Source organism: Orbicella faveolata, unplaced genomic scaffold (genome assembly GCF_042242905.1).
Source record: "Orbicella faveolata isolate gen_17 unplaced genomic scaffold, um_ofav_v1 contig_26, whole genome shotgun sequence".
NCBI classification, from domain to species: domain Eukaryota; kingdom Metazoa; phylum Cnidaria; class Anthozoa; order Scleractinia; family Merulinidae; genus Orbicella; species Orbicella faveolata.
In genome coordinates this window covers 10,409,941-10,425,730 of record NW_028301554.1, presented here as the reverse complement: position 1 = coordinate 10,425,730, position 15,790 = coordinate 10,409,941, and the positions used below count along the sequence as shown (strand labels likewise).

At 37.7% G+C, this 15,790-nt stretch overlaps 1 protein-coding gene across 2 annotated transcripts; it reads right to left on the bottom strand.

Moving 5' to 3' along the window:
• Positions 1 to 58: 58 nt before the first annotated feature.
• On the bottom strand, positions 59 to 14,353 carry LOC110053298 (uncharacterized). 2 transcript variants are annotated; one of them, XM_020759515.2, is made up of 26 exons: positions 14,246 to 14,353; positions 13,284 to 13,398; positions 12,590 to 12,667; positions 10,887 to 10,997; positions 10,264 to 10,420; positions 9,826 to 9,981; positions 9,498 to 9,540; positions 9,158 to 9,258; positions 9,027 to 9,083; positions 8,285 to 8,352; positions 7,819 to 8,018; positions 7,362 to 7,635; positions 6,994 to 7,050; positions 6,522 to 6,575; positions 6,332 to 6,384; positions 6,032 to 6,245; positions 5,674 to 5,916; positions 4,821 to 5,058; positions 4,364 to 4,440; positions 4,226 to 4,267; positions 3,913 to 3,979; positions 3,123 to 3,334; positions 1,125 to 1,209; positions 922 to 1,008; positions 743 to 804; positions 59 to 635 (listed from the first exon to the last, which is right to left on the bottom strand). In XM_020759515.2, the coding sequence occupies exons 2-26, from the start codon at positions 13,347 to 13,349 to the stop codon at positions 333 to 335; spliced, it is 3,105 nt and encodes a 1,034-aa protein (XP_020615174.2). In that variant the 5' UTR covers positions 13,350 to 13,398; positions 14,246 to 14,353; the 3' UTR covers positions 59 to 332. The 2 variants fall into 2 exon arrangements, with proteins under 2 accessions (XP_020615174.2, XP_089151642.1); XM_089295516.1 differs by lacking the exon at positions 9,027 to 9,083.
• Positions 14,354 to 15,790: the final 1,437 nt, after the last annotated feature.

Here is a 15,790-nt window from a genome sequence, read left to right as displayed (position 1 = left end):
CCACTATTTGAAAGAAGGGATGGGTTTTAAGTTTGTTTCAAACAAAAATGTCGCAAAATTCATAGTAAATTATCCGTGTTTATTTCAAAGATTACAATCTGTAAAATGCTTGCTGTGGCTACCTAAGAAAACATTAAATTATTGCAAAACACATTTACATGCCTGTTGTAAGGGGGCCTGTACACATCATTTACATCCTAAAAGGTTTTGAAATAACATTACTCTTGGGGAACACAATTCACACTAGTTTAGGAGGAACAGACCAGTACTGCATCAATATTACACTGCAAACAATTCTGTTTGAGCGCATTACATTTAAGCATTTTTGCCATTCAATTTGTTCCAGACCAGAAAGGTGATCCTTGGTAGCCAGCTTGATGGCCCTTGTTTTGTCCTTGTTTGGGCCCCTGTCCTTGAGACCCCCTCTGGGAGGTTCCTGGCTGCCCTGTTTCCATATGATGAGGCATGTGGTGATGGTAGTGGGATGGTGGGTGGTGTTGCTGGACAGGAGTCATCATTGACATGAATGGGTGTCCTGTGTGAGGATAGCTGCCCAAGGGACCATGTTGTCCTGTCATGGAAAGATTTAATGCTGGTGGTGGTGTACCGCCAATAAATGGTTTGTTGTCATTAAACTAAACAAAGGATCAAAAAAGAATACCATTAAATATCACAGGAGCCCACCCACATGATCAAATGGCACTGTTTACTTGCCAAGCTAAAGAGCATCAACAGCACTTACCTTTCCAACCTGAGGCTTATAAGAAGCTCCAGAGAGATCCGAGGCACTGCTTACAACTGCCCCTGTAAATGCATTGAATAAAAGATGATAAGCATACAATATAACAATCCAAAAGGGACAAGTGTTGAACAGTGGTCATTTGAGTAGATAACTATCATATGAAACAAGATGTCACAAACCTGCATTAGATTTACTTTGCGATGGTGAAACCGATGTATGGTAACCAGACTTTCCAAAGTCATGGCTCTGATTTAGATCATCATATCCTGTTGAAACAGAAAACCAAAATGTAACAATTCTGACAAAAGGTACAAGTAAGGAACTACAATTCTCATCGTTGATCATTATCAGGTAATGTTCATTATCCACATAGTAAACCTACCAGATGCAAAATTATGAGTTCCATGTTGACCTGAGGTATAAGCTGATTGGTATTGAGAAGCATTCCCATGTGTTTTTGTTGGCATCTGTATAAGAAAGTAATATAAGAAATAAAATTAAAAATAAATTAGTTTCCTGCCATGATCATGTAAGTGATAACCTACATAGCAGTTATTTCTAGGGAAAGACAAACAAAACAAACGGGAAAAAAAATTCGGCCTGTAATCATACAAGTGATTAAGAAAATCGGACAACCTCGAAGCGGGAGTCTGATTTGTTAATCACGAGTGTGATTACAGACTGAATTGGATGACATGATGTCTTGTTACCAATTAATCATAACCATTACAATTTCCCACAATTTGAAAAATAGCTTTTGATAGTCATTTTTAAATATCGTAATTAAGAATATGGGAATAGCTTACAACATGGCTGTTAAGTTTCTTTCAAGACAGTCACCGGAAACTTAACCACAATTTTACAAAATCAGTCTCTTGAATTGGTTACTATAGTGACTGTAATCAATGTTGCGATTGGTGGATTTCAGTGTTTCAGCCAGAAAATTCTACACGAGGGCCAAATTGGCCCCTGAAGATCTTTTTTAGGGCCAATTTTTTAGGAAAGGGGCAAATAAATTGAAAGCTACAGAAGGAAAAGATGCATCAGGGTACCAAGGAAAATAAAGCAGCTTATTAGGGTCTATGATAAAATTTAATAGTAAGTGTTTCTACTCTATAAAGTTTCTTTCGAATTAGATACCAGTATGAAGGATCCGTGCATTACAGAAGAACAATCCTTAGGTGTACATGACGTAGTCAATGACCAAGGGTTTGCAATGCATTATAGGGCATTTTTTTGTAACATGGTCAGCCATTTGGAAGTTTTCCGATGTGAAAGAATCAATACAGCAAACAGCACAGCAAAGCAAAAGGACGGATTGGCTTCTTTTCTTATGTTGAATGTTTTAGAATGTTGAATGTTTTCAATGATTTTCTAGTGGGACATTATGTGTGACAAAATAACCATTGTTGATCATCAACACAGAGAAATGTAGTTGACATTGTGGGGACTAAACCAGAAATTTTGGTTGCCAAGGATGAAATGTTAGTTGCATTGGTGATTCAGATAGCCTATGAACCTATCTTTAGAAAGGGCCAAATTGGCACTTTTTTCGTTTTTCTGGGGGCCATCTCTGATTCCAACACAGGATTCCTGCAATGGCGTGGTCTGGCGGAAACACTGGGATTTGGTGGAGAGGACTTAAAATGATTGGCTCATGTAAATGTCCAATCACAAGTGTCCAATTAAAGCCAACTGTCTGATTACACTGTCCGATTACAACTTTGTAGATTAATTAGAGCAAAATACACCAGTTTATGCACCAATCACATTTGAGGAAATTGTAATTGTTATGATTATTTATCTTGTCATATGGAGCACCACTAGTTTGTCAGTCCCCAGCTGTAAAGCACTTTTTCCTTTTTCCAGCTCAATTTTTAGAGTCTCGAGCCCTGTTGTTTACTTGACTGTAGTCTTTTCCTCTTCTTTGAGAAGCAACTTCACCACAAAATTGCAAAATTTCACATCTTTCTAGACAGAAAACAGACTCTAACTCCCTCATGTTTTTTTCTGTGCTGTTTAATCTTTTTGCATTATTGAAAGAAAGACTGCTCATATACGAAGCAGCTGCCGTAGCAAACAGAATTCCAAGAAAGATGGACAACTCTCTTGCCTTTGTTGAATGTTACTTAATTACGTTGTTTTTGTGTAATTAGACTGCTCTTTTAGCATTTCCCTCTCATAACTGTAATTGAATTATTTTGCTTTGGTTTAGCATTAATGAAAAACTAATGGAAAAAAGTGTAAGTGAGTGCAAATGTAATGATATCTTGTGGTAGAAAATGTGAAATAAAATTAAATACTAGTAAATATTGTCTTTTGGTATGCTATTCTCTACAAAGTGAAAATGAACCTTAAAGTCAACTGCTGGTGTAAGTACCTGATACATGGGTGTAGTGTATGCTGGGAAACCCCCGGCCATCATTCCAGCTCCAGGGTAAAATGCTAGTCCACCATATCCATAAGGGTGTGGCATTGTTGTAGCATTAATGAATGCCTGCTGCTGAAGATGTGCCTGTGGAAGCGTCACCGTCTGGTTTAAGGATGTTGGAACTGGAGAAGATGCATCAGTGCGTCCAAACTTCTGGTCACCTATCAAACACAACATACAACAAAAGGTTCACAATGGAAATTCCAGAAACCAGGTCATTTTCATACAACGTAGTTTCAATACAAGCCACTTCAATACAAGGCAATTCAATACACATTATTTTAAAGTCAACTGAGGAAGCTACTAGGCCATTAAGGTAACGGCACACCCTCAGGAGTTTTCTTGCACTGTAGGCTCCGGAGTTAAACTCATCCCAGAGGGCAAAGACCTTAGTCAGAAGGTCTAGGAATTTTCTCCACTGAATACATGGAGGAGGAGGCTGCATTGAATGCTGCATTGAATCAACTTTCATTTGTACTGAAACGACTGTATCAAAAAGACCTGACACCAAATCATGAAATGATCTTCAAAACTCAACACCTTCTCTCTCCAACAGAAGTCTTTATCCTTTCATATTTGCATTTCAATAGATGAAATGTAAAAATGAAAATGATGAAAAGCCTCTTCTCTGGATATTTCTGAGGAAGGCTTGTTACCCTTTTATGGGTATCTGTTCTACACACAGCAAGTCAGAACAACTTGTCTAATGGAACTTATTCAGTCAAGTATGTGTTCTTACCATGAAATGTTGTAGACAGGCCCTCTCTACCAGCAGCTTGAAATGGAGGCATATCATAGTATGCAGACTGCATGAAAAAAGCAAAATGAAAAAATATCAGTGATACTAACCAACTTCATGATTGGCTTGCAATCGCCTGACATGTACATTAATCAGGTGGATATTAAATTATAGCAAAGGGTGCTTCTTGTTTCCCAAAACCCTATCTGTGTGACAAGTTCTCTTCTGTGATATAGGTACGTGGTTATCTTTTTTTCAATGTCAAATCCCTTCTGAGTTCTAAACTGAATTGTGGAAAAGAAGATAATAATACCATTGGTAGTCTTTGAAGATCTTCATATCCATATGGCAAGGGCTGCAAGGGGGATAAAGAATACAACACAGGTAAGTTGACATTGATCCACCATACAAAAAGTATGTGGGAAAGGAGAGAAAAGGTGTTGCTACTTACATAAGCATGAATGAGGCCTTGCTGCATACCATAAAGAGTGTTCATTGGTAACACTCCTGGAGGTAATGACGGTTTGGCTGAAAATAAAAAAAAACAGACAATCAAAACCTTAACTAAAAACAAAAGCTGACTTAGGAATAAAGACGCATTAAATGAAAATATAGACTTGAACATAATTTTTGTCATACACATTAAAAGAAGACATGCATAGCGATTTTAAACAATTCAATCCAAAGTTATTTACTAGATAACTTACATTTGTATTTGAAAATTTGATGATCATTTTTAGCAAGTTAAGTATCTCATTTAATTAATACTTAACTTATCCACCACATACTTGTCCCCATCACCAAATTCCACTGCCTATCAATTTATCATTTCTTTTTCAGTTATGCAAATGAGAAAACAAAGCAAAAAAAGAACAACCTATAAGGACAGCTCTGGAAGATCAACTTACTTGTGTGTGAGACTGGTTTTCCTGAGCCTGACATGGTCACTGTTGTGAAGCCAGATGTTGTGGAGGTAGGAGCTTGGTTGACTGTTAGAGGCACAGACACCCCAGGAGGAGGCTGAAGTGGTTCTACAGAGGAAAGATCATTCCGTGGCACAGAGGTGGACCCAGCAGAGCTGCTTAGTGAGTTGGTACCAAGCTTGTCTTTTGTAGATGGAACTGTTGGCTGGGGTACATGATGTTTCTGTGAACAATACACATTTTTAATATACAGTCAGACCTCTATACAACAGCCACCTTGGGACAGAGGAAAGTGGCCATTGTAGAGAGATAGCCACTATGGGGAGAAAGGGGTGATATGACAACTGTTCTTTTCGGGGGTATAACTTTTGTTTCTTTAAAACATGGTTTACTTTAGCCTATAAATAAGTAACACAATCAAAATATATCAATAAAACAAAACCTAAATAAAAAAAGAGACCAGTGACGCATAATACACACCAAGTTTGGTGACCTTTTCCAATAAAAAGTGTGGTTTTGTATTCAACGTTTGTCAGTAATATTGATTAACTGGCCATTGTCAAGAGGTTCCTTTGGCAGTTGGGAAGTGTTTTAGTGGCTTTTGCCCTTGTTGAGAGGTGACTGTTGTAGAGAGGTTAAAACAAAAGTGAATGTATGGACTTTCTGCTGTGCCCATTAGAGGAGGTTCAACTGTATACATAATACACATTGCATGAATGCCGAGTTACCAATGAAAGATGCCATTTGTGAGGATGGATCCAACTGGATACAAGATGTTTCAACCCAAATATTAATATACTGGTAAGTAGAATGAATAAAAGGTCTACTCCAGTTTTACCTGGTAAACTCTTGTGTCCAGAGTGATATCCTTCTGCATTGTGGAAGACAGAGTTGGTCTCAATGGGGATGAAGAACCAGTTTGATTAAGATTTGTTCCACTTAGAGATGGCGATGGAATGCCAGATGGTTGAAGACTAGCAGGAGAATTCTGTTGGTCATTACTGTGTGGTGGCTTGCCTGGCATGGAGTTCTCTCTTGAATCCAGCTGAGAAGGCAGTGGAATTGGCTCTGGTGTGATTTGCTACAAGAAAAGAAATGACACAATCACGGGTTCTGCTGAGTGTTTTACTTATTAACAAAAATAAACTTTGAAATCCAAGGAGGAAAGATCTCTTCTATAGCACCTTGCTACAAACCTTTGTTACTTGAGACACAAGTGGCTGTTGTTGGGTGCGAGGAGATGGGTGCTGGAAGTGTCGGGGTGAACTCTCCTCTAACGTTGTCACACTTGAGGAAGCTGATGCGGTAGTTGCTATAGGGATGGATGTGGTGATGGGAGAGGATGGTAAACTTGTCACAACATGCTGTGATTCTAGTGGTGGACTTGGTGAATCACTGCTGCTGGTTGAACTAGAAGTGTTTATACTCACAGTCAATATAACAGCTACAAAAAGGAAACATTGCTACCAACAAAAGGTTGTTGAAGAAGAATTCACCTTTGCTCATCAGACCTTGTGTCTTCTACTACAGGGACAGATGTAGGGAATTCCTGAAAAGTGCAGAAAATATTTTGTCAATGTATGCTCCATGAGAAAAAACTATTTTCTTTAAAATTACGTGTACTTGTTCATGATAGTTGAAATCAAACAACTCAACACCTTAGAGACCACTTGAGCTTCAACTCACCTCCTTTTTCCGTGGGCTACTGACAGAATCACCACCAAACTCCAAGTTTCCAAACTAAAGTCACAAACAAATCAAAGTTTAATATAAATGATGTTTCCATCAATGAAGACCTTCATCAAGGAATATCACTAAAATGAGATGATCCAATCCCCAATGTGGTACACAGGACACACAGCTTTGCTCAATTTCCCTACTATATTCACAGCTATAACAACTTGCTGAACCCCCACAGTTAGACCAGTAAACTTGCTTTACATTACAAAACAAAAAAACATTTACAATGAAAGGCATCAGCTGTGTTCCCTGTACTGCAAAGAGAAGCCCAAGGAGTGTAAGAATTATATTTCTGATAGCATTTAAAATCAATTAGTACTGATATTGTACCCTGGACCAAGCCTGTTAATATGATCAAGTTCTTATGGTGCTCATGTTAGCACGGTTCAAATGTATCTGTAGTATATATAGCACTCACTTGTACATCAAGATTGTCATTCATTGATCCAGGCATCTCTACAGCTTGAACAGGAATCTGCTTATCCACATTAAATTGGTTAACATTATTTGTAACCATACATACATAAATGGAGGTACTACAAAATTTAATTAAAACAGAAATTTTAGTTTCTTTCTCCACAGGAACAAGTCAACCATCATAATTATCACAAGTGTCCATATCAGGGAGCTATCCATATTAAAAGCTTACCTTTAACTTACTATCCAGAGACTTTTACATGTAACTTGATATTAAAATTACATACCACTGAGTTTAGGTTGGTTAGAATGCACAAGTTTGTCCTTTCACAAACAAGTGATTTTACATCTTCTAGTACTGTTACTTACTTGGCTTTTCTGTGACCTCTTTGTTCTGCTAGTGCGTGGCTGTCTTTGTGGCTGAGCTTGTATTGTTGTCAAAGAATTCTGAGGTGACACACCAACAGAGGCAGACAGTTTGACTTTATCCAAGAGCTTACTGATTGAGTCTTGATGGTCGTGTATGTTGTGCAGCTCACCAGGGAGTGGAATACGAGGCATGGAAAATTCCACTGCAGAGTACTGGTCTTTACTTGCGGGTTGATTTGAAGCAAGTTTGGAATGTATAATTGCCATGTCAACACTGAAGTAAAGGAGGCAGGTAACATGAGCGATAACTCACTACATTGTTGACCATTAAAAAATGAAAACCCAAGCCTGGACTTAAAAACTGTTGACTCAGTCCACACTTGCTGACCATCTTCTTATCAAGATTGATTACTTTCTTTAAATCGACAGACAAAAATGAAAGCCAAAGGTCACTCACCTCTCTGGTGTAAAGGGAGCATTACTCTCAGGAACCTTCTGTCTACTGTCTGTGGTCTGCACTGTAGGAGCTGTTGAGTTACTGACTGTCTCAGTGTCCACATCCCACGAGACTATAGAGCTGTCAGAACTTACCGGCCATGAATGAGAGGACGAAACGGTATTGTTGAACAATGTATCATTGGCGCTTGATGTTGCTGACTGTAAAAGATTGTTAAGTCAAACGAGAATGAGTTTTGCAACAAATCAAAATGTATCCAGTCTGGGAAAATTAGTTATAATAATTCTGAAAACAAAGAACAAAATTATTGAAACTTTAACACAGAAGCATTCATCAGAGAGTTTGAATGAAATGCGATGAAATAATTCAGATACAGTACAATAAATGCGATTAAACAACTAAGAAAAAGCCAAAGGTGTGAAATGTTAATTTAACATGCTGTTTAATTGCTTCAAATTTCATTTACCTGTTCTACTGGAGTCCATTCCTCTGTTCCCCACTCTTCCGTTGTTGGTGGAATTAGATCTGCAGTGTCTGTTCATTAATTAAAACAAAAAGGGAACTTGTCACAAATAAATTCTACATTTTTTCAACCTGATTCCTTTAAAAATATCACTCTTTAACCCCGTAAGATTTGAAACTGGTGGTTTTCTTTACTATACTCTGTAACTGATTTAAAAACTTGAACAATGTACTCAACTTATCTGGAACAAACACAAACCAATCCTGACTTTGTCACTTGTGTTTTCCATGCTTGATAACATATATTTGCCATTGCTTCTAGTATTCAGTATATGATTAATGTTTGTTGCAACTGGCCACTGTCAAAACTTGGTTTTGGGTTTTGAAAAACTCAGTAATAATGAAAACTACTCTTATTCCTTCATAATGTTTAAATTTGCTCAACAATTCATCCGCCAAAATGTCCCCAGTTAATTTTTGGGAAAAGTCACAAAGTTTGACCACTACAGCTATAGCTTGAATGCTGTCGTTGTAATAGGCAGGGGCAATTTGTACCCTCCTCTCCACCAGGTAAATAGGGTTAAGTTGCTGATAGTTTTTTTTCATGATTGCAATACCCATGAACACAACAAGAACAATCAGGGTGAAGAGAATTTCTTTAACTTTAAACCTAAAAGGATTGATTCCACCAAGGTGTTGTTCACTGAGTATCTACAAAGCCTCTAAACCATTCATCATTTACTCACGCTCTGAATCCTTCTCTTTTGAAACATCATCGTCATTATCCCCCCACATCTCTGTCCCTATTCAACACAAAAAATAACTTAATTAATCTATTTGTTGAAGAATTGCATTTACTAGGTACAATGCACCTTACCGTTCACTTTTGGTCCATTTACTGCTGTGGAGTTTGAAGCATTTCTGTTTCCTCCACCAAATCTGTTGGGTCGATCTCGTCCACGAGATTGGAATGATCTCCTAATATTTTGTGAACAAAAGCAAATTAAAACATAAAACATTGTAAGGGCCCCATAAGCATCTTGCAGATTGTCCATGACTTGATTATGCTCCATACAATGTATCACATTCAGCATCATACTTTCTTGCTCTAAAGAAATTCTGCCTCATTTCCTTCTGTGAAAAGCAGTCCACAGAAAATTAAGAAATTAAGAAACTTAAAAAAAAAATCAGAAAACAGCAAACAAAACATTTCTCACCCAGGCCTTCCACCTCCTCTTCCACCCCTCCTTGGTGGGCCACCTTAACAAACACAACAGCAACTTTATTCATATGACATCATAATTAGACATATACAAAGGATGTACCTGAGGGTTTGGTGTTCAGTCTGTGCTTCACACTAGACAGTAAAGCAGACTGTAGTAATCTAGATGTTGTTGAGAGTACTCTTATACACATAACCCTTAGAGGCTATTCATAGGCTGCAAGACAAAATTATCACTGATACTTTATGTGCCCAAAAACATTTGATTAGTCACAGAACAATAGCATAGTCATCTATAAGCATGCCAACAAAAAGTTCTGCACCTCTGCCACCAGGTTTTCTATCACTCCATCTGTCCTCTCTAGACCCTCTTCCACGTCCACTCTCTCCAGCATTTCTGTCATTGTTGGTAACTGTTCCTTCATTCTTGTTATCTTTTTCTGAACTGTTGTTATGCTCTCCCGACTGTCTATTCCTCCCTGGGTACAATAAAGCAATGAAATAGAACAAAGAATGTTAACTACTGAGTCAAAAGGCTGAGTAAACACAGATAACAAACTGTAAAAATATTGATAATCAACTAAACCCACTTGCCCTCAAGCAAGTTTATACTTATAGCTAAATTCAATAAAACATAAGTCACTTTTGCTTGTAGGAATTTACCTTTCACAAGCAAAGAAGACAACAGTCAATGGGTTGCTTTTCACAAAAATTCAGTTGTAAATACAACTTTTTCACAGTTTGAAAATGGACAACTGTACCTTTGCCTCTAGGTTGTCGTGGCCCTCCTGGTTTAGCTGCTGTAGGTGCTGTAGTTGTCGGTGGTGTTGCCTGTGATGTGGGGATGATTGTATCGATGCCTTGAGTGACAGGAGTTTGATGTTTCTTCTTTTTGGTCGTTCTCATAACCCATTCACTCTGCAAATGGTTCATACAAGTATGAAGTTATGGTCCCCTATAAATTTTTGTAGTTTCCAAATTCAGGAAGTGTCTAAACACAAAGGTTTATATAACTGATCTACATGTATAATTCTGGACAAATTTACAAAGAAAACACACAACACTTCAAATTATGAAGTACCCCAACACTCCTATTAACGTTGGGAAAATCCATTTATGTGTCAGTTTTTGTTAGCAATGTACAGTTTTCCAATAGCTGTAACTAAGGATGTAGCTTCAGACTTCCAGTTAACACAAAATCTGAGACTTATGCATACAGAGTTCAACATACACATTCACAAGATAGACTGTGTTTGTCATATAAATAAGCACTTAAAAAGGGACTGAGACAAACTGTCAATAAACAAAAATACACAAAGAAGCTAAGAAGCTAATGAAGTTAAAGTGTTCAAGAATAAAACAAAAGTTTTAAATACTATCAAACCTGGTCTTGTCTTCCTTCCAATAAAGCATTAATTGTGGCTTCAGTGTCAAAATTACAATCATGTAGAGCAATGCTCACAACGTCATCATTGTAGCCTGTCACATCAGCCACCTAAAAGTTAAACAATGTAACCAAATTTTTCAAGTAACTAGGCAACTAAATTAACAGACTGAGCTCCTTTTGCATGGCACATACAAGCACCAAAACACACATTAACTGCGTATGCATTTAAAAACAAAGTAGCAGATCCTTGTTAGCTCTCTATACTCATATTGTTAACAGTCAAATTCATCTTGTACCCAGATATTAAAAAAAAAAAAAACAGCCAAGTGTGACTATACCAACATGAGACATCCAGTGTGAAAAAGGATGATTCCAGAAAATATCCATACCTATACCAGGGGCGGCTTTTCAGAATTCCAAGGGGTTCTTTGAACTGGAAATCCAACAGCATGGGGTACTTACAATAGTTATTATTGGAACTCCAAGGGCATGATGGGGGGAGGGTACAAGAGTGTGAAAGCACAAACGAACTGACAAGACTGCTGACAACCGTGGAAAGCAAGATACAAGACAAGCATCGATTGATCATGCAAGTGTTCATGTTCATTTACAGAAAAAAAACCAATAAAATCCAGGTTGTACATTGGGTTTCAGAAGCCTTCAAGTTGATGAATTTCTTGTCAGATTGATCTTTTACGATGAACCACCATATTTGTTTACTATGTGCCAGTAATACCTAGATCGAAATTAACAAGACAGCCCATAAAGAAACCGATGTAATGGCATCTGATCAATCAAATGAATGACATTCATAATATCGAATATAAGTTAGGCAGGATTTGCCCATGCATGATCTAATTTCCATGGTAACTAACACACAAAACAAATTAAATTTTTATTTCTTAGTAGTTTAGTAGAAGACTAGTTGTAAAATGCAACTGAAATAGAGGAAGTTTTAGTCCCTAAACATTAAGTCATGAATGCATGTGATCATATTGGTTGTAATTTTGAGCCCTGTAGACAGTTGTGTCACTGAAAATTGTTGGCAAAAACTTCTGGCAAGATGTGAAAGCATAAAATATCTTTCGTTGGAAGATGCAGAGAGTCAAACAAGGAACTGCAGATGGCTGAAGTAAAAAAAAAAATCCAGAAGCGAGGGGTTTGACGATTTTGGAATTTGGAAGACTGGGGAGGGTCAAGCATCATGAAATTTCTGAAGGCAAGGGGGGTTTAAAATGTTCATACCACCCGTAGAAGGGCATGGATATTTTCTGGAATCACCCAATAGACAATAATTTGAGAATGGCTAACTCAGTTATCTAGGACACACTATACAGTCGGATGTATTCCAATACCTAAGGACTTAATATTTGCAAATGCCCGAGGCTTACATTCAAGGTCAGAAAAGTTTTAAACGGAACAGATGGACAACACAGATACTGATGGTAATCAGGGTTGCCACAAAGTTTTATAATAGGCAGTTTTAATGCTGGTGTACATGCAGGTGATTAATTTTGCAATCTTTGTCTAAAGAGTCAGATTAGGACATGTTCTACACTAGAAAATGCTGTCAGAATATTAATTTCTGGCTTATTCATTTCCAAGTTACTCAGTCATCAGAAACTATATTTTTGACATTTATCTGTGGAATACATACTATTGTGCAACATTTGTCGAATCTCTATCAGATTAAATATTACCTGCTTGATCTTCTCTCTCATTACTTTGGCATCCTCTGTATTTAAAAGCTGGGCATATCTGATTTGTTCCGCAGTAGGCTGCAAAATGCCAAAGCACCATTACATTCATACCCTGAACATACCCATGACACTATTTTCCATGGTACTTCTTAGGGATATCAAGAATTAAGCCAGGCTGTATATAGTACAGATACATATGTTATATTTTTAGAAAATATTATATTATGAATTTTCCTGCAGTCAGATTATCTTTTTCAGTACAAATTTAGAACTTGATGTGACTGGCACAACTGATTTAAGAAAAAGGTAGGGTATTTGGCTACCTAATGTCAGTATTTTGAATCAATTAATCCTTAATTACTGGGAAGAATGAGACAAGTGGTTGATATTGTCTGTTTTGTTTACTTTAATGGACTAAATCTTAGGGCTTTGACGTACTTAGCATGGAGGTTTATTTAAATCACCCCTTGATGGCTTCTTTTCTGCATTGCATAGCTTACAATCAATTTATATTCTCTTAAGTTATTAGTGAAGTGTAGTGAACTCAATTTATAAAACTACAAGTTTAAATGTAAGCTTATAAATGCAATAACATGCCACCACCATGGAGAATGGATTTCAATATAGATTAACTCTATCTTAGTGAAATAGCCAGGATTAATTCATGTGAATTAAAGAACCAGGTAATAGTTACCTTTTTTGTAGTCATACTGTCTGTGTGTTTGGTCTGTGATGTTTGTACCGCTGTTCCTCCTTTCATTTTGCTAGTTCCCTATCTGTACAGTATATACAAAGTATGTACAACTTTCCTGTAAAATAAAGTTAAATAAAGATATATCAAATGAGGAAGTTCACAGCATATTACACATTAATTTTAAGGCCACACGGCCAAAGTTCTGCCCGTTTAGCGAAACTTGAAAGAACGGAAGTGCTCGCATACGTCAAATGCATATTTAACAGTTCACCTTATTACTCGCGATAAAGCAGTCCCTCAAATTTATTTTGCTTCCCCTGATTAAGTAAGGCTATTATTTTACTTTCAACGGATCGAAATTAACAAGACAGAGAAGGCGTGTAGTCCACAGAAAATGACAACGAACTAGGATTGAGTCACAAATCCAAAATGGTGATGACTACCAAACAAGATGAGCACAGTCTACCAAGATGAAACACGAACGAAAATTTCGACTTTCCAGACGATTAAAACACAATCAAACCGACCAGTTCACCGAAATGCATTTGCATTTCAACGAAAGGGGTAGCCATACTCTTTAAAGTAGGAATTTCGCCCCAAACATCCACAAAGAACAACTTATGAGTCCCATTGCATTGGCATTTTTCTCGAACATGTGCCGATCACTGTAGGCAAACTTTCGTTTCTTTGCTCCTCCCCACAGACTTCCACGTTTAAGGCACATAAGCAAATCGACAGTATAAACTTCATAGCTTCATATTCTAGGAAGGGTGAAACAATTGGTGAAAGATAGGTCCATATACGTGTTTCCTGCGTGGAATAAACCCTGGGTGTACGGAAAAAATGCAACAATATTCCTTCGCCTCGCGGCCGTAAAACCCAAGATCCATGAAAAATACGTAAACTCGTCGTTGAACAATCCATTCTTGTTTAAAAATCGACGAACAAGAAGCCAAACTTACCTATAATTTTGCTGGAAATTAGAAACGAAGACTTTTGCCGCTGCACCAGACATGCAGGACACAATACATGCGTTTTGGCGAAATTCGTGAGGTCACGTGCTACATAATTTTTGGCGCGTTCTCGCGGGAAACTGGTACCTAATTTGTCAGCGCCGCGTAGCTAATTCGCCTACGGCGACTTTCACCCCAAAAACGCATCAAATATATATCTTCCGTCCACACTACGCCGGAGAAATTAAAAAACGTAACAATCACCGGTCATTTTGGATTTGTGTTTGAGGAAAACTTGTTCAGGGAAATCACATGACGCCATCGTTTTCGAAACTTAAAGTTCCGTTTTCCAAAAATGTTTTGGGATGTTTTCCGTTCACACGAATACGAAAAGGACTCGAAGGGCGGGCGTTTTCAAACTCCTCCGGTTTGAAGAGCGTTTTCGAAAAGCTTCGTTTTCGTGACGAATTGGTGTGGACGGTAGGCCTAACCGTAGAAATAAAGCTGCGTTTTGAAATTCCTCCGGCGTAGGGACACCGCTGATTTGAACTCGGTTATTTCGAATTCCCCGTTATATCGAACTGAAAACCATTTCCTCCGGATTTGCCTTTAAGTCATTTACTATCGGCTATTTCGAACTCCCGCTATTTCGAACTATTGGTTGTTTTCCCTGGAGTTTGAAATAGCGGGTGCAACTGTATGATAACCACCTAGTGGTAAATTTTTTCATATATTTTGTATTTTTTCGTAGTTTACCTGGAAATGGAGGGATACCAGACAAAGGAGATTAAGTGAAATATAACAAAGCAATGAAAACTTTCCTCCTTTGAGTCCCGGAATCTTTTTCCGTGAATTAATTTTTTACTACAAAACGTAACCCTCACTAAGAACGCATTTTTTTTTTTGTTACACCTGTTTTTACATAATTCATTGTTCCCGGCCGCTTTGGTCAAAATAGTGCAAAGTGTCCAGGATGGATGGAAGACCGCTTTTTATTGTCCAGCCTCTGGATACCCGCTCGGTGTTTATTTACAGATGATAATTTAAAAACTATATATTTTACGTCAGAAGTTGTCCGTCCTCACAATTTTTTAACTTTCTACGTTCGTTTATGCTGCGAGGTTTGGACTGGGAATCTTTACTGATCCTCCTGACGCTGTGACACCTTTGTTGGCCTGAGAGTTCTGGTAACGATTTTTTATATATATATATATTCACAAATGCATAAATGATACCTTAGGTGAGTTTAAAAAATGGAAAAAATATGAAAAATACGCGGGCGACATTTGTAGAAGAGTTCTTATCATTAGTCTCGTTCAAGACTAACACAACTTATCGCCTGCGCTCCCAAGCCCATAACCTTCTCGCTGTTCCCAGAACCAAACACAAGACATTTGGTGATCGCGCCTTTGCACACTCTGGACCTTTTCTCTGGAACAAACTTCCTCGTGAAATAAGACTAAGTCCAACCCTGGCTGTTTTTAAATCGAAGTGAAAAACTTACTTTTTTAAATTAGCGTATAGCATGCCATAGTTTTATAATATGTTTTTTAA

Bases quoted from the DNA above. Each gene is read 5' to 3' on its own strand.
- LOC110053298 (XM_020759515.2), bottom strand. From the start codon at position 13,349: ATGAAAGGAGGAACAGCGGTACAAACATCACAGACCAAACACACAGAC. The intron at 8,353-9,026 runs GTGAGTAAATGA...ATTAATGAACAG, and splicing joins AAAAGAGAAGGATTCAGAGC to ACACTGCAGATCTAATTCCA. The intron at 6,385-6,521 runs GTGAGTTGAAGC...TGCACTTTTCAG, and splicing joins GTAGCCCACGGAAAAAGGAG to GAATTCCCTACATCTGTCCC.